This window comes from Bufo gargarizans, chromosome 3, assembly GCF_014858855.1.
Source record: "Bufo gargarizans isolate SCDJY-AF-19 chromosome 3, ASM1485885v1, whole genome shotgun sequence".
Taxonomy (NCBI): domain Eukaryota; kingdom Metazoa; phylum Chordata; class Amphibia; order Anura; family Bufonidae; genus Bufo; species Bufo gargarizans.
The window spans coordinates 471,868,934-471,892,486 of record NC_058082.1 but is presented as its reverse complement, the minus strand read 5'-3'; the positions used below and the strand labels follow the sequence as shown (position 1 = coordinate 471,892,486).

The following is a 23,553-nucleotide window of genomic DNA, read 5'->3' as shown; positions in this document are numbered from 1 at the left end:
AAGTTTTCCAATTGATGTCCTGGGTTAAAGCAACAGCGGAGCTTCAACAAGAGTCAGTGAAAATGGAGGATCTTATCAAGCAGATGGTGCAGAGCAATCTGCAGCAGTGACAGGCCTTGGAGCAGCAGCAAAGGGCTCATGCAGAGGCTTTTCAGGCTCAACGGCAGGCTAATGCCCATCAACAGGAGATGAACCGCCTACTGTCGGAGCAAATTGCAACCCTTAGAGAGTGGGTGGCAGCACAACCAGTGGGGTATGTGGCTGAGCAGAATTTGGGCAGAAGAAAAAAAACATGCATCCTGCCTTACAAAAAATTACCGCAGAGGATGACATAGAAGCCTTCCTTCCTTTTAAGTGGGTCACTGAGTGTGAGAGACTACCAGCTGAGCAATGGGACGAGGTGTTGGCCCCCTTTCTCTCAGGCGAACCCCAGAAGGCGTATTACGACTTATCGTTGCAGGATGCACGGGCATACTCCCGATTTAAAGGCAGAAATATTGGTATTCCTGGGGTAACCATTACCGTCCAAGCTCAGAGGGTGTACCAGTGGGGGTTTCAGAGAGGCAAGCCTCCCAGGATCCAAAAGTTTGACCTACTGCACCTCGTCCAAAAATGGCTACAGCCGGATGTCTGTTCCACAACCAAAATGGTGGAGCGGGTCGTAATGGTACAGTGCTTGGTTGAACAAGGAAATCCGCAGACTGCAGATGACTTAATAGGCTTGGTAGAGAGGTACTATGCCGTAGAGCCCACTCTAGCTGCCTCAGGATCCTTGAACTCCCTCTACTGGAAGGTGCGGGTTGACTCTGAAGTTCAGAGAAAGGGACTAAAACCCCCTCAGGGTGGACGTTATGAGGCCAAAAGTCTACCAGAACCAACGCCACGGCCGTCCCTAAGAGAGGTCATCTGCTGGAGGTGCCATGGCCTGGGACATATAGCAGCCCAATGTCCCATCGGCCCAGAACAAATGGACTGTTATGTGGGGAGACTAACCTCAATGTTTGTGTGTAGTGCAATTCCAAACGTTGAGCAAAGTCTTCCTTTTTGGGTGATTTTAATATGAATGGCAACCCCACAACGGGACTTCTGGACTCGGGGAGCCTGTTCACGCTCCTAACGGCCCCTATTCCTCATAAGCTGGTTCCTGGGCAGACCTTGGGAGTCACCTGCATTCATGGTGATACCAAGGTCTACCCAATAGCCCAGGTCACCTTAAAAACAGAAGAGGGTACGGTGTACCACCAGGTAGTGGTCGTGCAGGGGTTGATGCACGAGATGATTTTTGGCCAAGACTGTCCTGTGTTCTGGGACCTGTGGGCCAAGGCAGTATCGCAACAACGCCCTGGGGGTGCAGACAGCCCCATGCTCCTTGACCCTGAGATGGTCCCTGACTTTTTGCTCTCGGCCATGGTAGGTGAGAATGAGGAGGAGTCTGCCCTCGAGGAGACAGTCCCTGATTTAGAGGGACCTCAGGGAAACTTTGGGACTGCTCAGTTCCGAGATGAGACTCTAAAAGTGGCCTTAAACAATGTGGGGGTAGTCAGTGGGGCACCTCAAGAGCCAGGGGCAGACAAAAGGTACCCTCACTTTGCAATGAATGAAAATTTGTTTTAACGGGTGACTAAAATCTGGGAAGAATTAGTGGAACAGCTCTTGGTTCCTAAACCATACCGACGCACGGTAATGGACCTGGCACATAGCCATGTATTGGGGGGACACTTAGGGGCTGATAAATCCATTGAAAGGGTTTTGGAGAGGTTTTGTTGGCCCGGAAATTAAGGATTACTGCCAATCCTGCCTACGTGCCAAGTAACCTCTCCAGTCGCAAACTTCTGCAGCCCTCTAATACCATTACAAATTATCGAGATACCGTTCGAGGTACTTTCACACTTGTGTTATTCTTTTCCGGCATAGAGTTCCGTCACCGGGGCTCTATACCGGAAAATAACTGATCCGTTTTATCCCCATGCATTCTGAATGGAGAGTAATCCGTTCAGTTTGCATCAGGATGTCTTCAGTTCAGTCGTTTTGACTGATCAGGCAAAAGAGAAAACCGCAGCATGCTACGGTTTTCTCTCCGGCGAAAAAAAACCTGAAGACTTGCCTTAATGCCGGATCCGGCATTTTTTCCCATAGGAATGTATTAGCGCCGGATCCGGCATTCAGAATACCGGAAATTCCGGATCCGTCCCTCCGGCCTGCGCATGCGCAGACAGATAAAAATGTGAAAAAATGTCCAAGACGGATCCGCCTGTCCGCATGACAAGCGGAGAGACGGATCCGTCCTTGCAATGCATTTGTGAGACCGATCCGGATCCGTCTCACAAATGCTTTCAGTCAGCGGCGGATCCGGCGGCCAGTTCCGACTACGGAACTGCCCGCCGGATCACACTGCCGCAAGTGTGAAAGTAGCCTTAGTCGGGCCTTTTTGTAAAATCTGCTAGGGGGGCGCAAATATATATTAGCAGTAATGGATTGCTACCCGATACCATGAGGCGGTGCCCTTGAGGAAAGCTACCTCTAAAGTTATAGCCAGAGAACTGTTCCAGCTTTTTTCCAGAACAGGGCTGCCCAAGGAGATCCTGACTGACCAGGGGACCCCGTTCATGTCCAGGGTCATGCAGGATCTCTGTAAGGTATTACAAATTACCCAGTTCCGTACCTCGGTGTACCACCTACAGACAGATGGCCTGGTGGAACACTTAAATAAAACTTTGAATGCTGTGTTGAAAAAAGTGGTTGATAAAGATGGACAAGATTGGGATTACCTGTTGCTACTGTTCTCAATCAGAGAGGTACCCTGCCTTTTGAATTATATGGAAGGCATCCACAAGGCCTGTTAGATATCGCTAAGGAGACTTGGGAGAGTGAGGTCACACCTTACAAAAGTGTCATTGAACATGTCACTACATTGCAGAAGTGAATAGCTCAGGTAACACCTATTGTGAAAGAGCATATGCTCCAGGCACAGGAGGCGCAAGAAAACATATACAACAGGACGGCCCGTCTTAGTTCAGTCCAGGGGACCGGGTTCTAGTCTTAGTCCCCCCAGTAGAGAGCAAGGGCACTATGAGATAACTGAGAGGGTGGGCGAAGTTAACTACCAGGTACATCAGCCAGGTAGGAGAAAGCCCTATCAAATCTACCACATCAACTTGCTAAAACCATGGAAGGATAGGGACCCTCCTGAAAGCCCATGTCTGTTGACCTAACCAGACGCCGCCATCGACAATGTAAACATGCCAAAACCCTGTCCAAAAAATACCAATGCCAGCTCTTGTTAGAGCAGAATAGGGACTTGTTTACAGAAACCCCCGGGTTAACCAAGGTCGTGGAACATGAGATTCTAACGGAGCTTCAGGCGCAAGTAAATTTAAAACCGTACAGGATACCCAAGGCCCAAAGGGAAATAGTTTCCAAAGAGGTCCAGACAATGTTAAAACTGGGGGTAATTAAGGAATCGAAAAGTGGGTGGTCTAGTCCCAAAGCCCAATGGATAATAGCGGTTTTGTAATGACTACCGCAAATTAAACAAGGTGTCCAAAGTAGATGCTTATCCCATGCCTCGGGTGGATGAGCTCATTGAGAGACTAGGCCCAGCTCGTTAAATAACGACCCTGGATTTTACAAAGGGATACTGGCAAATTCCATTGTCGAGAGAAGCTAGGGAAAAAACTGCATTTTCTACACCGGAAGGGTTCTTCCAGTACGTTAGAATGCCGTTTTGGGTTGCAAGGGGCCCCCGCCACCTTCCAGAGAGCCATGGACCAAATCTTAGGCCCACACTAGGAATATACGGCCGCTTACTTGGATGATATAGTGATCTTCAGTCAAGATTGGGAGAGTCACCTCAGTAAAGTTCAAAGCATCCTAGATGCACTACGAAAGGCCGGATTCACTATAAATCCAAGTGTGCCATGGGGTTGGAAGAGGCAAGGTACTTGGGATATATTGTAGGAAGAGGAATAATAAAACCCCAAGTAACTAAGTGGAAGCTATCCAAGAATGGCACAGCCCACTTACCAAGAAACGGGTCAAAGCCTTTCTCGTTATTGTGGGATACTACAGGAGATTTGTTCCTAAGTTTGCAGAAATACCAGTACCCCTGACCGACCTTACAAAAGGGGGGGGAAGTCTGCTGTGATCAAGTGGTCCCCGGAGGCTGAAGAGGCCTTCCAAATAGACAGCCTATCTTGGTAGCCCCTGACTTCTCCCGGGAATTTATTGTTCAGACAGATGCATCATAAGTAGGCCTAGGGGCAGTAATGTCTCAAGTCATAAATGAGGAGGAACATCCCGTTTGTTACCTCAGCAGAAAACTGTCCCGGCAGAGCAGAATTACTCGATAATTGAAAGGGAATGCTTGGCCATTAGGTGGGCCCTTCTTGGACAGAGATTTACACTGGTCTCGGATCATACCCCTCTGAAATGGTTAAGAGACAAAAAGGGTAAGAATGCCTGTGTCACCCGTTTGTTTCTAGCCCTACAGGACTTTAGATTTTCGGTAGAGCATAGGCCGTGCAGGCTACAAGGAAATGCGGATGCCCTGTCCAGAGTACACTGCATGTTTGCTGGAGTTGTCCAGATCCCCGGCTTTGGGCAGAGGGGGGGTATGTAGGAAGGCACAAGGGACTATCATAGATGGAAGATATGTGTCACCGAGGTTTCTGGCCTCGGTGAAGTAGGAGCCAGTAGTGCATGTGTCTGCAGCAATTGCTGATGGACACTTTGGTAGTTAGCATAGCTGTGAAAAGCTAATCCGGGACGGCTCTTACTGGGAGTAGTCATACTGCTGAGTGGGTGACTACTCTCCACGGTCCAGGCCGGGTTTTAACTGGCTTACAAAAGTCAGCCAGCAGGGTCAGGTGGGTGTTTGATTACCTGGCTGACGGTGGAGCTTTGGATAGCTGGGTGTTTTTTGAGCTAAGCTAAAGCCGGAGGGTCTCTGCCGAGAGACGGAGGACAAAGCGAGATCCCCCTCCACTCCGTGGGGATTACGGTACTGTGCCTTAATCATACTGGTGTGATTTTACCAGATACGGGACTGAATTGTTTTTCTTTAAGTGTCACCTGCAGTAAGCCGATCACTGCCGCCTGTTGACTTGTCGTGTGCCAACAATAAAAGACATTTACTACTTTAATTTTCAGCGCAAAAAGGCTGCTGTGTATTTATCCGACGGCTACCATTTGGGAAATCCCTACAAAATATATATATATACACACACTAGAGAGGACAGTTTGCTGCTACAGATGGAGCTGGATAGATTGGAGGCTTGGGCAGAGAAGTGGCAGATGACAGATAACACTGACAAATGTAAGGTTATACACATTGGAAGAAATTAATGCAAGTCACCTGTACATACTAAATGGTAAAACACTGGGTAAGGGCTCTTTGCAGAATGGAACATTCTGCCCTCTGCAGAACTGTCCTATCTCTGTCCATAAAATGGGCAAGAATAGGACATGTTAAATTTTTTTGCGGGGTTGTGGAACGGACATACGGATTGAAGTGAATGGGTCAGCATCTGACGCACAAAAAAAATGCAGATCGGATGCAGGAAAAAAAAACACGGTCGTGTGCATGAGCCCTAAGCCCCCTTTCACACAAGTCAGTTTTCCGTGCGGATGCAATGCATGAAGTGAACGTACAGCACCCGCACTAAATCTTGACCCATTCATTTCAATGCGTCAGTGTACATGAGCATGGTTTTTCACACATCATTTCTACGTTGCGTGAGAATTGCAACATGTTCTATATATAGAAGTAAATGGGGCTTCAGTGAAAAACGCATTGCATCCAGATGCAATGCATTTTTGCACAGATTTAGGCTAGGAGATGTTTGTAATTCTTCAGTGTTTTTTTTTTTTGTTTTTTTTTTTCACAAGAGTGAAAAACTGAACGCAATTGCAGCCTATTGAAGTCTATGGGGCTGTTCACATGCCTGTTTTTTTTTAAATGGCCAGTGAATAGAGGCTGCCCAAAAATAGGACATGTCCTATTGTTGGCTGTTTTCATGGCCAGATAGACCTCATTGAAATAAATCGGACAGTTTCGACACTCTCTCGTCATTGCAGGCTTTAGGACCTGAGGTTCCCAACATAGTGATGTCACGTGTAGGTTCTGCTGCCTCCAACGAGGAGCGAGTGTTCCATCATATGCAAGAGGATCTGGTGAGTGTATATCATTTTATTCTTATTTTTTTTTTTTTTATGGCGTTGTTAAAACTACCAGAGTTGGGGAAAGGGGAGGGGCGCTATAGGGGATGTTATTCGGTGGGGGCACCATGTGGACAATCACTCATACTTATGGGCACTATGGGGCCATTTGATGTCCAGGGGGCACAGTGAAAGGGGGGTGAAGGTGGGTGGGAAATGTCAGTGCGTCTTATTGGGCAAATACTAATGAGCGCTTCCATTATGCATCATGGAACCGCTCGTTAGTACAAGAGGACCACGGACGCGGAGCAGTGAATGCAGTGCTCCCCATTCTGGCTCTGTAGTCACCGATTCCTGGTCTTCTCCTGCAGGCTCGCATGCTGTGCTGTGACGTGCGCACAGCCAGAGGATGTCTGCATACTGTGTGACATCGGGTCACAGAACAGAGAGGCAGGAAGAACGCTGGGTCTCAGGAGCGACGGCGGTGTCGGGAACAGGAGAGGTACGTTTTTCTGCTCTGAGCTTTGATTAACATGGGGGTCTGAATGAGGGGTCTTATTCACATTGGGGCTCTGATCTGAGGCCTATTTCGGGGTCATTCACATTGTGGGTCTGATTGGGGGTCATTCACATTGAGGCTCTGATCTGAGGTCTGATTCAGGGTCTTATTAACATTGGTGATGTAAGCTGAGATCTGATTAAGATTGGGGGTCTGATTGCTGGTGTGATCTGAAGGCTAATGAAAAATATTTTGTTTCTTATTTTCCTCCTCTAAAACCTAGGTGTGTCTTATGGGCAGGTGTGTCTTATAGGGCATAAATATGGTACATCCTTTTTAGGCTCTTAACCTAGATGCATCAAATGGTGCTATTTATGCCAAAATATAGGTGGTTTATTGGGTCTGATTATTTTAATACAGCCCCTTTACCCCTTCCCTAGAGGCGCATACTGTCAACTGCAGCTTCCTTCAGGCCCTCAAAGTCCTCTGCTGTTTGTTATCGACAATTCCTGTGCTGTGCAGAAAAGTCCGTTCAGGACCATTTACATATATACCACAATTTTGTGTATACATTCATAATATATAGATAAAAAGGTAGTATTATAAGCTGTGTACATGGCGTACAGTGGACCTTTTAAGTAGGTAGCTTCTGGTCATAGATGAGATTTGATACTGGTGCTGAGGGGGGGGGGGGCACCATTCCCCCACGTGATGTTTTGCTGCCACTCAGTCTCCAGCAATGCCATCTCTACACGCTCCAAGCTGGCTCTCAATGTAAGCACAGAGGTCTCAAAAACACCAGAATTATGTGGAGTTTCTTTATCGTGGGAACTAAGAAATGCTCTGTATGGTAATCATATCTGCCACACGTTCCAAGGAGGTATGTTCTAGAAGAAGGCTGTATACGTGTGAATATAGAGAGTGAATGAATACGAGTCAGCAGGGTGAATGCCAAAACCTTAATCCTGAGCTAAGCGGATATCAATCTGCAGTGTCCTAAAATACACTGTAAAGCACTGAAAGTGTTAATATCGCTGTATTTCATGCATTATGTGCATGTACTCCAAATCCCATAAGGTTGTATAGGGAGTGGGAGGGCCAATAGCAGCCCCCCCCCCCCCCAGGCACCTCATATAGATTATACTTCTATATCAGAAAAGAGAGAACACAGTTCTAGTGTCGGCACTGCTGTCAGTTTAAGGGTGGACGTGGACTCTTATATCTTCAGAGTGTTTATGGGTGGTGCTCGACACTTGTAAAGACATTTATCTTTGTGATAAATAGTAGAAAAAAGAACTTGTGGCACTCACTCAATTTTCTTGCAAAGTTTATTCAGAAAAATAAAACATGGTCTCTGGTGCGGGCACTTCACTCTGCTTACAGGCAACGGCCGTTTCGCGCGATCTGCACTTCGTCTGGCCTCTCATGTGATGGCGTCAGCACGCTCCTCTTTATTCACCGCGTCTGACAAATGCTATGGGGCCTTTGGGTCTAAATGACTTGGCTGTTTTTATTTAACACTTTTTTTGTATTGGTTTTAAAATGTTTGTATGATTATCGTTGTAACACGGATGACTTCAGACGCAGTGAATAAAGAGGAGCGTGCTGACGCCATCACGTGAGAGGCCAGACGAAGCGCAGATTGCACAAAACGGCCGTTGCCTGTAAGCTGAGTGAAGTGCCCGCACCAGAGACCATAGATTATACTTACTCAACTCCCTGGCACCCTCTTCACTCCTGATCCCTGCTTGGCCGCCGCTGCATCTCCAGCTAGGGAGGCACGTCCCCATCGCGGCCTGCTATTGGCTGCAACGGCACCCCCCTCCCACCCTGTCACTGGATGTTTTGATCCGATCGATAGGGAGATGCAGCGACAGCCGTGCAGGGATCAGGAGTGATGAGGGTGCCAGGGAGCGAGGTAAGTATAACCCGTATGAGGTTCCCGGGCATTGGGGGGTCATTATAGAAGTTGGGTAACCCCTTTACGTCTATGCTAGCTGCCTTGCTGGTGTAGATTTAGATAATTTACTATGCCGGAAATATTTGCTATTCCCATACCATTTAAGGGGTTGTCCGGTCTTGGAGCTGACAACTCCTGGAGTACTCCCCTACTCCGCTAAAAGGAACAAATGCCACTCGCCATTCCTGGATCCCTTTGCTGCTCCATACCCCATTTCCACCTGCTTCGGGTCTCTATGGGACCAGAATGCAGCTGGGTCCTGTGACCACTATTTTGTGTCATGGGACCCAGCTGCTTACAGATTCCATGAAGGCTAAAAACAGCTGGGACCATAGCAATAGTAGAGCCCAGGACAGGTATGTGACCTTTGTTACGTTCAGGGGGGCAATTTAATGTTGCAGGGCTATTCTGGTAACAGTGGATAGGCATAACTGATAGATTGATGGGGATCATAGCACTGGAACCTGCACTGATCATAAGTAGGGGAATCTCATGTCCTCCATTTGAATGCAGCAATGGTCGAGCATGTGCGGCACCGCTCCACTTAATAGTCTATGGCACTGGCAGAGATGAGTACAGCACACTGTTCTCCCCAGCTGTCCCCTAGAGTTTGAGTGGAGCAGCAGTGCAAATGCTTGAACAAGGCTCTACTCAAATGGGGGACATGGTTTCTTGCCCCTTTGACCACAGTCTACACTAGTTACAGGCTTTTATGCCCCAATAATGAACTCAGCACCATCACCCGAGTGATGATTCCAGGAAAGGAGTGCACTGGAGGGAGAGGGGATAACATTTATTTAAACGTTGTTAGTACAGCATTGGGAGTTTGCTACTCTGTTTCCGCAGGGGCCATTTTGATTTTATTGGCATAATACAATAGAGGCCAAAATATGACTTGTGAAATGTGTGTTGTGATGGTTTGTTGCATGTAAAAAAAAAATTTGGGGAAGGAATGACCAGGTTAATATTTGTTCCAGCAGTGGATGTGGAACTACTTTGATAACCAACAGATTTGGCTATGGGCTATTCCTAAGGGCGTTAACACGCCATTCCCTTGGTTTTCACCCTTTAATCATGTACAGGGATCTGGACTTCTCTGTGGAGGTGCCACCAGGCCACTACCTCCTGGGGTAGTCTCTGGGTGATTCAAAGCTGATTCACAGCTAACCTACAGGGGTCATAGACACCTGTGCAAAAGGGGGGGGGGGGCATGCAAAATTGTAGTCAGGGACAAGGTCAGGGCAGGCTGAGCATGTGCTATAAGGTAAACTGTCTGAGGTCAGGGAGGCAGCAAAAGGTCAATACGGCACATATCAGATCAAGCAACAGAGGGTCACAATCCAGGAGTCCAGCAGAGACTTAGTACATGGGCAGACAGCAGAGCAGCATAGCTTTGCAGAACTCTAGCACGCTGGAGAACCTAATGCTCAGGCACCCTCCCACAGGGGAAGGTGCTTTAAGTACTCCAAGGTAGCCATCCATAAACTAGAGCAGATTAGGGTGTTCTTTAAGAGCCATATGAAGCGTACAGGCACAGGGAGAAAGACCTGGCCTGCAAGCAGGCCGCAGCCTATGTGGAGGGACAGTGCAACACTGGCAGCCGGCCCCACTGGGAATAGGAGAGCAGAATGGGAGACCACCATCTTGTTTTCGGACTGCCATGAGTGATGATGATGATAATAACCATCATAGTGAAGCACCTTTTATCATTTGTGATGAGATCAATTATGTTTCTGATTTCAGAGTTGTATTTTGCAGGTTCCTGGGCAGACAGATCTCCCCTACATGATGCTGCATTTCATGGAAGACTGCTCACTGTCAAAACACTGATTGCTCAGGTAAAGCATGACTGTTCGACCGTACAGTTATCCCACCTAAAACTGACTTATCAGCTATGGGATATAGCCAGTGTTGAACTGGGCCCCCAGTGAACCCTTTGAAATAACCTGGATTTCTGCATTGATTACTAATAAAAAGTGGCTTGATCATTATCATATAGGCACAGGGAGGCAGACCTAGCCAGCAAGCGGGCAGCAGCCTGCGTGGAGGGACAGAGCAACCCAAGCGGCAGGGGAGAGCAGGAGGCTGGTTCATGTCGCTGGGATATAGAAACCCGGGAGCGACGAGTGAGGCAAACACACACCCACCCTTTACGCCCTCTATTCTTTGGTCCAGATTGCTGGAGACATTATTTTTTTTTTTTTTTTTTTTTTTTTTTTAGAAGAACCCTGTTAATGCTTTCAGCTGGGTCCAAAAAAGTTTCTTCTGGGCCATAACCCTTCCAATCCACCAAGAAGAAGGTTTTTACCTTTTGATTTTCTTAATGTTTAGAATATTCTTGACTTTTTATAGATCTTCTGTTCTGACAGGAGCAGAATAATGATTAAACACAACTGGTTTGAGGAAGGAAACATGAAGAAAAAAAAAAATAGGAATACATAAAGAGGGAGAAAGGCGCAACTTATAGCATACCGGATTGAAGTATCTCAACATCTTGAAAGGACCAATAAAGTCTGAGTCTGATGGGGATTTTTTTTTTAGCAAAGCCAGAACATATCTCCAGGAGAACACTTAGGCGGAGTCGTATGTTTACAGTCAGCTAATCTCTTTATATGAGCAGAAGCCTGAAGCAGGGGTGTTTTAATCTCTTGTCAAATTTGGCTGAAATTGCTCACAGAAAACTCTGCTGCCGGAACTCCAGAGAAGACAGGTAACTGAAGAGGAACCTTTAACTGATAGCCATAAACTATGAAGAAAGGGGTATTACAGAAAGGCTCACTAGAATGATTGTTGGAAGAAAATTCTGCCATGGGGAGCAAAGCAATCTAGTCATCTTGACGTGCAATAGAGAAGCATCACAGGTAGTTGAGCAGGATTAGATTAATACTCTCCACCTGGAATGTCGATAGTAAGCCAAGGGAAAGTCCAACTTTATATCAAACAGCTTGCACATAGCTCTCCAAAACTTAGAGGTAATACAACATAAAAACATGATGTGCAAGGGCAACCATGTAGCAGAAAAATTGGTTCCATGAACACCTTTGCCATTTGACTGGCAGACAGGAGGCAGAGGTACGAAATCTTTGAAAATCGATCAGCCACAACCCAGATCTCTGAACACCCAGAGAAGGAAGGCAGGACTGTATTAAAGTCCATGGTGATATGTTGCCATGAGACATCAGGCACTGGAAAGGGGAGTAAAAGTTCTGTAGGTTTTAGTTTTGAAGATTTGTTTTAGGCACAGGTAGAACAGGCAGCAACATAGTCCTGAACATCCTTAGAAATTGTAGGCCACCAGTGATGTTGAGTAATCAGATCAACACTCTTGTGAAGACCAGGGTGACCAGTGACTTTCCCCCAGACCAAGACCTGTTTCCTCTTGGCCACAAGTACATACGTCTTGCCAGGTGGAATGACCTTCAACTGTACTGGAGTTACAGGGATGATGCAGGCAGGATCTATGAGATGTTGGGGCTCCTCTGTCTGATTGTCACGGCCAAAGGAACGAAAGACAGCATCCACCTTGGTATTCTTGTTGGCTGGAAATGTAGTTTAAAATTAAACTATGCAAACAAAAGAAACAAAAAATGGAGAGGGGTTGAGATGCAGAGCTGACTAAAGACAAGTTCTTGTGGTCCATGTAGATGATAACGGGATGGCAGGCACCCTCCAGCAGATGACGCCACTTCTCCAGGGCAAAATTAATAGTGATCATCTACCTGTCACAAATATAATAGTTCCACTGTGCTGAGGAAGAGGCCTTCGAGAAGAAGCCAATGGTGAGCATCTTGCCAGCTTTTTTTTTTTTTTACTGAGTCAGAACGTCTCCTTGTCTTGTGAAGGATACTTCCACCTCCAGAAGACCTCTTCTGATATCTGGACAATAAAGAATTGATGCTGAAGAGAAGGCCTGCTTAAGATATTAGAAGGCTGACTCAGCCTCTGGACTCCACTCCTTTGCATTCAGACCCTTGCATTCCTCATACTTATGGACAAACACATTCTACGGTAACTAAACTAATAACACAAAAACAGTTGTACTGTTCATGTATTTTATTCAGCACATTGACTTCTTCAAAAGCTGTCATTGGCAAAAGTTTCAATAAAGGAGATGAGATTGAAAATGTGGGATTCACAGGTGCTTTGTCCATTTAAAGGGGTTCTCCGGGAATTAAGAAAATGAAAATACGTAAATATTACTTTATTATAAATATATTCCCAAATACCTTTCATTAGTTATAATGGCTCGTTATGTCTGGGGAGCAATGATTAGGAGAAACAAAATGGCCGCGGTCCTAATCACACAGGACAAATTGGTTCAGAACACTGAGCTAAAAAGCTGCCTCATCCTCCTCTCTGCTCTGATTGTCAGGGATTATGATCCTGAATACAGCTGATACGATCTTCAGCTGAATCTCTGTAGGAAAGGTGTTCGTGAGGAGACATGAAGTAAAGAGAGGAAGGAAAGGACAGACTGTGGTAATGGAGACTGCATACAAATGCTGCTGCTCATTCCCACATCCCCACCCTCTACATCATCCCCATCATCTGTATTCGGGGTCATAATCCCTGACAAGTAGGTGAGGAGGATGAGGCAGCTCTTTACCCCAGTGTTGTGAAGTAACTTATAAACACCTACAACAACCTCATATCCTCAAACATTGCCCATAGACCAAAAACAGTAACTTGTCCTCATGTGTGATTAGGACAGATTTTGTGTGTACTAATAGGATGGTGGCCATTTTGTTTCTCCTAATCATTGCTCCCTAGACCAAACGAGACATTATAACTGATGAAAGGTATTTGGGAATATATTTATCATGTAGTAATATTTAAGTATTTTCATTTTCTTAATTCCTGGAGAACCCCTTTAAATAATGGCATGAAAAGACAAGTTACTGACAAATCTGTTTTTCTAAAAACAGATTGTTTAGTAAGAACCTTCCTTTTGATGTAAATAACTTTCAGAAGACCTCTGAAGACATTTTATAGAGAAGTTATAGACTAACATTTTATGGGAGAATCTAAGGACAGCAGACCATGACCTCAAGCTGGATGATGCATCAAGACAATGACCGAAAGCACACAAGTAAATCCCTAAAGAATGGTTGAAAAAGAAAATGGTTTGTGGGCTAAGTCAGAGTCATGACCTCAACTGTATGGAGATGCTGGGGCATGACCTGAAGTCATCCCAGATATGACGAACTGAAACACATTTTCAGCGAGGAATTGTCAAAAAATGCCCCCTCATCATTGTGCAAATTGTATTTTCAGCTACAGAGACATTTGGTAGGGATGATTGCTGCTAAAGGGGGATCTACAGGTTATTAAATTCTAGGGTTCACTCCCTATACTGTGGAGGTTTACTCGGTATACTCAATTACAGACATAAACAGTATAACTATTTGTGTCACTAGTTTAGTTAGATTGGGTTTGTCTATAATTGTGACTTGCATACAGTAACAATCAGATCACATTTTATTAGTAATCAATGCAAAAAACCTGGGTGATTCCAAAAGGTTTGCTTACTTTTTCTTGCAACTATAATCTATAAATCAGGTTGAATTTTACTAACAATATATTACTTTTTTCTTTGCAGGGATTTAATGTGAACATTCTGACAATAGACAGGATTTCTCCTCTTCATGAAGCATGTCTGGGAGGTCATGTGTCTTGTGCAAAGGTTTTACTGGAGAATGGGGCTCGTGTGAGTATGATCATCCTAAAAATGTAGTGTGCATTACCAAAGGTTCTCACTAGATGGCAGCAATGCAAATATCTTACTACTTATATACCATCCGTGCATGACTTCTCACAACAAAGCATAAAAATGATATTTATCACTTATGAACACAGAAAAGACTAATGATCACAATCCCATGCAATTAATCACACAGCCCAGATAAATGGTTAAAATAGTCGTATCGTTAAATGCACCCCTATGACAATTAAAGTGCATCTATCGCCTCCCTATCACACTGTTTGCATAGACACATAGCTGTGGTCCACCTGATTAAAATACTGTTTCCTTTTGTTGATCTGAGGCTCCGCTTCCGAATTATATTGTTTCATAATATACAAATGAGGTATTTGGTGCTCTTGTTTCACCCAAGCTCCAGTCCTTTCTATGGTCAACTACTCCCGTGCTGCTTTGTCACTGCCTGGCCCTGTCAATCAAAGCAGCATGGGAGGGGCTGACCACAGAAAAGAGCAGAGACTGGGTGCAACAAGAGCAAAGGTGACACCCTCATTGTACCAAAGGCCTAATTTTTATATAAGGAAAAGTATTATAACCTGGGAACGGAGCCTCAGATCAACACAAGAAAAACAGCGTTTCAGGTGAACCACAGCTATGTGCCTATGCAAACAGTTTGATAGAGAGGTCGCTGGTGACTCCATATTGGTTCCTCTCCAGATAAACACTGTGACGGTTGATGGGATCACTCCTCTGTATAATGCCTGCAGCAGTGGAAGTGTGGCCTGTGTTAGCGTGTTACTGGACCATGGTGCCAACCCAGAGCTGGAAACTCAACTTGCCTTTCCCCTTCATGAAGCAGTTATAAGAGGTAACATATTGCATTTCTCCAGTATTTAATAATGGTAAATCCTAATCTGATATGGGTGGCTTTGAGACCCTCAGTTGTATACTATATTTTACTGATATACATTTAAAGGGATCTTTTCTGTGTGTGTGTGTGTGTATGTATATGTGTGTATGTATGTATGTATATATATATATATATATATATATATATATAATTTTAGTGGTAATGTGAACAGTGCTGGAAGGTGTGTTGTCCCACTTCAGGTACCTCAGATGGGTGAGACAGATGAAATCCAGAGAGTGGCAGTAGTCTCAGCAAAGTATAGTTTGCTGAGACATTTCTGTATACATTTTCTGGGCTGGATTTTACTTGGACTGGTGGCTAGGCTTGGTAGAGGGAGTTCCCAGTCCACACCCATTCCAGTACGGGTTTTCCTTTCTACCTGAGGTGATCGCAGGTGAGGCCTGCTGTAATCAGGCTTGCATAAAGCGCCTCAGAGTAGGTCAGTCTGAGAAGGGAGAGCGAGACTGTTTTGTGAAGCAGAGCCTCTGTGTGTGGTCTCAGTCAGGAGGACTGAGGGGCCACAAGGCTTTGAATAGCCTGAGTTTTGGAGGACCTAGCGACACCTAGAGAACGAGGGTTGCACGCCCAGCGTCTGGAGGACTACTGGGCCCATACTCCCCCAAAATGTACCGGAGTTGCCACAGCCTGGAGGTTGAAGTATTGATGTTGGCTGAGGAAAGCCGCTTATGTTGTCCATGTGTGAACTGAGCTCTATGAGTGAGGTAGGGATGTATTGTGTTTAGGTAGCGCCTAGACGGGCAGGAGTTTATTTGTGTTTTAAGTGTTGGCGGTGCGGGAACCTCACCCCACCCAGTGATGTATAACTGGACTATCCTTTATAAGAAGACTATCAAAATAAATGCACAGTTTGGACATGAAAATACGTTGTCTGGTGAAGTATCTGTGAGTGTGACCCCCTGAAAAGAGACGATCCCTTACTATATATATATATATATATATATATATATATGGAAAAATAAACAGCAGCACTTCTTAGATGCCAGGTGCAAATCCCCAACTGTTACCTAGGACATGGTACGATGAATATAGAGCAAATAAAGTAAGGCAGCACTCCGGTCTTCTGGTGAATAGGTGAATACTTTATTACACCCAACAGCAATGCAGCATTCAGCTTTCTCAATGGAGCCTTTGTCAAGCTAGTGATAATAGTGCTCCAACACATTAAAATATAGCTGTGTACATAAGTGTTCCATAATTGGTGTATTGGTGGATTACAAAGTGAATCCATGATTATAAAGCGAATTCTGTATAATTAAAAACATCAAGTGCTAACAGCGATGACAGTGACATATTAATACATGATCTCAGATCCATATTACTGTTCATATTCCATAATTGCATATTATTAATTCATTATTAACTGATCAAGTGCTCCTGTGTAAAATGTGTAATTAAAAAAGGACAAACCCAACATGATCAAATCCATGTGCCGTGTCTGTTGGCGTCCCATTATGTGTATTGCGCATGCGTCAGCAAGCATCCCGCTACCGCGAGAGTCCCAAATGTCCCGCGTACGCGCACTGCACTTACAACTTTCATTCCCCCTGTTTTACAGTGCGCATGCGCTGGTACGGATCCTGCCATCGCAGGAGTTCACGTACCGCGCGCCTGCTCATTACACTGAGGATTCATGCCCACACTAGACTTGCCCCGTCCCATGCGGCAAATCCTACTGCGCATGACCACAGGCTGTCATATTCATGTATAGGATGAGAACTGAAGGGTTGTGGTGACGAATAAAGCAAAAATAATAAACAGCTTATACGCATTCCAGAGAATGTCTATGATGGGATACTGTACCCAGTGTCAACCAAGGTCCTACACATGAATATGACAGCCTGTGGTCATGCACAGTAGGATTTGCTGCACGGGACGGGGCATGTCTTGTGTGGGCATGAATCCTTAGTGTAATGTGCAGGTGCGCGGTACATGAAATCCTGCGATAGCAGGGTCCAAACTGGCGCGTGCGCACTGTTAAACAGGGAGAATGAAAGTTGCAAGTGCGGTGTCATGCGGGACTCTCGCGGTAGTGTGATGCTTGCTGACGCATGTGCAGTGTCCCAGGGGGTCAGTAGTGTATGCTGGGCTTTGTAGTGCAGATTGACTCACTAACCTGGGATCCACTGTCGTCTTCAATTGGGGCAAATACTGGAACAGGCAGGTATTTAACAGTTCGTGACGCCAGTGTCAATTAAACGGTGACACGCCGTGTATGGTATTGTAGAAGAATGAAGCAAGCATAGGATAGCCAACAAAAACTGGAACATTTACTGAATATCAGTGAATACAGCTGGTTCTTGGGAGTACAGAATGGCCGGTCTTAGCAAGGCATTATACAGAGTGTTGGTTACAGGAGATGCAGTACAGGCGGCTTGCACACTATTCCTGACTGGTCCTGAAACATGTGACTTTCTCTCCAAGGTCTAATGCCCTATAGCTGGTGTATCCTTGAAGCTGTCCTTATCTAGTACCTCCTCTGTTATCTTGAGTACCTCTTGCTTTAGCAGATTGGCCTCTGTGGTATTCTGTGTCTTCAGGCTGATTAGCTATGCCCTTCTGACTTCTATGCATACGGACTCAGGAGGGAAACCCTCTCTGCACTGAGTCTGGAAACTTCTCAACTTCCTGAGCTAGGCCCTAGCCTATTTATACTGAACTGGGGGCTCCCTCTGCTGGCTGTTATAAGGATTGCCGGTAACCGGCCTGACTGGCTTAAAGGGAACTACACACTCAAATCTAGCAGTGTCGGGTAGCCTACCCGTATGCTGCACACCCCCAGACTTTAACGTGAGTAAGGCCTCGTACTCACACACATGCCTGAACCAACATAAGCTGATGCATAAGTTAAACATGGCATTATAAATATAAAAAACAACTATTTCACACAAAAATATAACATTTGCAATAAATGACGCGAGAAAAAGGGGCGTCTTCTTTCTTCTTAGGCACGGCCGCTGACCTGGCACAGCGGACTTAAGGTGAACCAGGTTAGTCTATTTTTCTTGACTGAAGTATAATAAGGAACTACACAGGGTTTCCCCGTGGGTGTAGAACAGGCAAGGGCTCACGTGGAGGAGTCCATTCTTGCGCACAAACATCAAGCAGGCTATTTCCGGGTGGACCTTCTCAACACAGGGGTTTCCTCTCCTCTTAGCACCGAGGTAGAAGAGAGAGGAGCAACAGGAGGATCTCCATCCGTGAGACCTTGGTCAGGAACAACAGGAACAACAGGAACAACAGGATCCACTAGAGGGGGAACTGGATTCGGGGCATCCTGAACCGGCTCTTCTGGAAGTAAGGGTACAGTAGGTGCCGGAGCGGGCACCAACAAGTTCAACCATGGTGTCAGAAGCCAATGCATGGGATCAGCGTCATACCTTAGATTTCGGACAGCCTGCATAGGATCCTCGGGCTGTATCGATGACTCTGACACAGGGGGTTCAGATATAGAGCTCTCGGCACTGGGTCCTGGTGTCAGGCAGAGCTTTAACCGGTTTCGGTGTACAATTTGGGATCCCCTGCCCTCCCGGGTGATCTCATAAGTGTGAGTTCCAACATTTGGGATTGCAGTGACAACATAGGGACTTTGCTCCCATTTACTGTCCAGTTTACCGGTACGGCGGTTATTTTTTAACCATACCACAGCCCCTATCGTCAGGGGTTCTGCATGGGCTGCTTGGTCATAGTCTCTCTGCTGCCGGTCTCTAGCATAGTCCATACGTTCCTGAACAATAGCTTGGGCCGTATTCAATCGCCTTTGGTGTTCAGCAACCCAGTCGGTATTAGGGAATGGGTTGATGCAATCAGGTACCAGTACATCCAAGGAGTGGTCAGCAGGCAATAATCCTTGGCGCCCAAACATCAAATAAAAGGGGGTATACCCGGTGGAACAGTGTATGGTATGATTTTATGTGAACATGAGCTGTGGCAACAGATTAGACCAATCTCCCCTGGTCTCAGGAGGCACGGTCCTCAGCATCTCTATCAAGGTCTGATTCATTTTTTCACATAATCCATTACCTTGCGGATGGTAGGCCGTCGTCCGGATCTTCTTACAGTTGTGCAGGCGGCACAGTTCATGGAACAGGTGGGACTCAAAAGCAGGACCTTGATCGGTGAGGATCTTTTCTGGACAACCGTAGGGCAGGAGGAAGTGTTTCCAGAACAGTTTGGCTGTAGTCTTGGCCGTCTGGTCTCTCACAGGCACCGCTACAACAAACTTAGTGAAATGGTCAATAATAGTCATAGCGTACACATACCCTGAGCGACTAGGCTCCAGTTTCACATGGTCGATGGCGACAAGTTCAAGAGGACGAGTACTTACAATGGGTCTCAGTGGTGCCCTCTGATCATGGTGTTCACCTCGTTTCAAGGCACAGGCTACACACTCCCGACACCACTTCTCCATGTCTTCTCTCATGCCCACCCAGTAAAACCGCTGGCGGATATTTGCCTCAGTCTTTTGGACCCCAAAGTGACCGGATTGATTGTGGTACATCTCCAACACCATACCTGCATCTCGTCGGGGTATGAGAATTTGATGCACTCTTTCGTTGGACACTGGGTCTAGGCTTCTCCGTAGCAACAGGCCCTTTTGTATGAAGAGTTGATGGCGCTGTCTCCACAGTTTGATGAGCTCAGGATCTGTACTCTTACGCCGAATCCTCTCAGGGGCTCTGCCACTGGTAATGAAGTCCAACAATTCACCCAGCACTCTACTTTCAGACTGTAGTTTCACCCACCTTTCTTCTTTGAGTTCCGGCCTACTGGAGGGTGAAGGAACTGCAGCTCTGTTACTGGTAGCCCGAGCCTGATCCTGTTGAGCAAATTTATGGTAGAAGGCCGGCATTTCTACATCTTCCCAAGCATCTCGCACATCATCAGGAGCTGTCTCTGTGGGAAGTCTGGATAAAGCATCAGCATTGTCATTAGTACGTCCAGCGCGATATTTTACAGAGAAATCATAGTTGGCGAGACGAGAGGCCCATCTTTGCTCCAAAGCCCCCAATTTAGCTGCATTTAGGTGTGCCAGAGGGTTATTATCAGTGAATGCAATGAATGGGGTAGCGGCTAGGTAATCTTTGAATTTTTCCGTCACTGCCCACACTAGTGCCAGGAATTCTAGTTTGAAGGAACTATAATTCTGGTCATTTTTCTCAGCTCCTTTCAGGGAGCGGCTTGCATAAGCTATCACTCTTTCTTTTCCCTCTTGAATCTGGGCTAACACAGCCCCCAGGCCCCGCTTGCTAGCATCAGTATACAGATGGAAGGGCTTGCTGTAGTCGGGATAACCTAACACGGGAGGCTCGGTCAGTTTCTTTTTTAACAACTGGAACGCGATCTCTCTCTCTTCATTCCACTCAATGAGCACTGGAGTTCTAGGACTTTTCTTGGGCTGCCCCCTCAAGAGTTCCTGGATAGGATCGGCTATTTGAGCAAAATGGGGGATGAAACGTCTATAGTAGCCGGCAAAACCAAGGAAACCCCTCACCTCTTTGACGGTAGTGGGTACCGGCCAGTTACGGACAGCCGCTAACTTATCAGGGTCAGGTTGTACGCCCTCTCCGCTTACCACATGCCCCAGGTATTTTACCGCAGGTTTGAGCAAGTGGCATTTAGATGGCTTTACCTTCAGGCCATATTTGACAAGGATTTCAAAGACCTCTGCTAAGTGTTTCAGGTGGTCTTCATATGTTTTTGAGTACACAATGACGTCATCTAGATACAGCAGCACTGTTTCGAAGTTTTTGTGACCCAAACACCGCTCCATTAGTCTCTGGAAAGTTCCTGGGGCATTGCATAACCCGAACGGCATACAATTAAATTCAAACAGGCCCATGGGAGTGGTGAAAGCAGTCTTTTCCCTATCTGCCGGGGCCATGGGTACTTGCCAGTAGCCACTGGTCAAGTCCAATGTGGAGAAATAGGCAGCGGAGCCCAGAGCAGTTAGTGACTCTTCAATGCGGGGCAGTGGGTACGCGTCTTTGTGGGTTATTTGGTTAATTTTTCTATAGTCCACGCAGAAACGGATACCACTATCCTTCTTCTTTACAAGGACCAGGGGTGCCGCCCACGGGCTACGACTGTCCCGGATTACATTAGAGTCCTTCATCTCTTGGATCATTTCTTTTACAGTCTGATATGAAGTAGGCGGTAAGGGTCGGTATCTCTCCTTGATAGGAGGATGAGAGCCAGTAGGTATGGTGTGTTGTATGGCACTAACCTCTCCATAATCAGCAGCATGTTTACTGAAGGCCTGGTGGTGCTCTTTGACAAGCTGTAGTATCCCTTCTTGTTGATGTTGGGGGGTAGTCTCGTCCCCGACATGTAGCTCTTCCCACCAGGGTACTTGTGACTGGGGCACCGGCGGACATCCGCTGACTGCAGCTGGCGGCTTTTCTGTCACTGGAAGACGGATGATGTCTTGGAAGAACACCTGAGAAAGCTGGGCAACAGGGTAATGCTTAGTAAGCGCAACAGGATGATCACTCAGGTTAATCAGACGGACAGGTACTTTACCTTGGGAGACGTTCACCAGGCACTTGGCAGCTCTCACATAAGGGTAGTTCTCCATCTGGATTGGTTCCACCAGGGCTGGATAATCTTGGCCTTGGACTCCCAGGACAGCACGACACCATAAGAGAGTTTGGGAATTAGGAGGCAAAGTCACAGGCTTATTATCACGAATCTTGGCAGTACAAATTTCTCCTTTCCCGTTAGCAAACCTCTGCTGGGCACTTAACACAGTGATAGTCTTTTGAATCACCCTCTTGGATGCAGAGGAAGCGGTGGGCAGAGTCTGATGTAATACGGCAAGTATTTCAGCATAACAGTTTTTGAAGACATTGGTGCCTAGAATGACAGGATGTCCTCATCTGTCGCCGGCCTGTACTCACCCCCTGTTGAGGCAAGGTTACTTCTCCCACCTGCAGGGTGGGTTCCCAGTATCCATGGATCTTTACCGGTTTGCCATTGCTGGCGATAATCTCTACCCAGGATTCAGGCGGCTGGGTCAATTGGTTGGTGTCCCAGAATCTTTCAAAGGCGGGCAGCTGAATAGTGGTGACCTGAGACCCAGTATCTAATAGGGCTTCAAAGGGGACCCCGTTAATCTCCACATTGATTTTAGGATGGGATCCTACATACCGTGGCATCCAATTTGGATCTTTTGGACCTAGTGTTCTACCTCCCGAGGGGTGGTCCTCAGCCTCAGGGGTTGCTCGTTTAACTGCCAGCAAGTGGATTCTGTGTGTCCCATCTTTTTGCAGTATGTACACACGGGCCGCTTGCGACCCCTATTGCGCCTCCCAGGATCCCTGGGGTGAGTCTCTTGGTATGGAGGTGGGAACGGCTTAGAGGGTGACAGGAACTCCTCTTCTGACATCATAGGTTTTTCCCATTCCTCCATTTTTCTGCACACTCTCTCTAGGCTTTTAGTGAGGTGATTTACTTGCTCTGTCAGCATGGCGATAGTATCTGTAGCTGTAGCTTGAGCAGCTTGACCGGCCTCAGCTCGGTTAATGATAAGCGGTTTTGACCTGCAGGCTGGTAACTCAGTTGGGGTGTTCAACTCTGTAGATACTGCTGACCCCAGAATTTTTATAGCCAGTTCTTTAAAGTCCAGAAAGGTACTGTTAGGGTGTTGGGCGGACAGCATCTTTAATTGGGTCCTTATCTGCTCACTAGACACTCCGGTAATAAATTGTTCCCTCAGGGTCTGATCCTGGTTATCAGCTTCCTTGGGATCTATCTGGATTACAGCCCCCAAAGCCTCCTGAAGTGATAGGGCATAGTCGCGGAGGGACTCACCGGACTTCTGTTTCTTGCCAAAGAAGTGCATCTTTATCTCTGAGGCAGTCCTCGTTTCAAAAGTGGCCCTGAGGCGGGTGAATATCTGCTCTAGAGTACTCCGTTCAGCAGCAGGCCAGGATAATACCTCTCTGCGGGCAGCCCCCTCCAGTTGCGCTAGCAAGATTTCCATTTGCTGATCGGCATTTATGGGGTACAGGCCAGCAACTTTTCTTTAAAGTCTCTTAGGGTATGGGCCTCTCCGTTATAGCGGGGAAACCATGGGGCCCCAAAATAGTAAGGCATGGTAAAGGGCATCATGCTGGGGGCTATAGGATGATTAGGAGCCGCAAGCTCTCCCGGGTCCGGCCGCTCGGCAACTCCCGGATCTGACATGTTAACTTATTACGAGGTGGCCGCTGGTGACTAAAGGGGCCGGAACAATCCCCTTCCCTCCGGATACAAGTTCCTACCGGTATCGCCGGGTTCGCGCAGGCCAAATCTCGTGAGACTCCGGACGT

At 46.6% G+C, this 23,553-nt stretch overlaps 1 protein-coding gene across 2 annotated transcripts in view; it reads left to right on the top strand.

The window, feature by feature from the left end:
* Positions 1–23,553, top strand: part of ASB11 (ankyrin repeat and SOCS box containing 11) — an 89,293-nt gene that overhangs the window by 17,165 nt on the left and 48,575 nt on the right. For both annotated transcript variants that reach the window (XR_006388123.1, XM_044283717.1), the window contains exons 2-4: positions 10,374–10,453; positions 14,215–14,322; positions 15,031–15,181. Coding sequence is in view for 1 of the 2 variants with exons in the window: in XM_044283717.1 (XP_044139652.1) it covers positions 10,374–10,453; positions 14,215–14,322; positions 15,031–15,181 (339 nt within the window). In the remaining variant the exon portion in view is untranslated. The remainder of the gene's footprint in view (positions 1–10,373; positions 10,454–14,214; positions 14,323–15,030; positions 15,182–23,553) is intronic.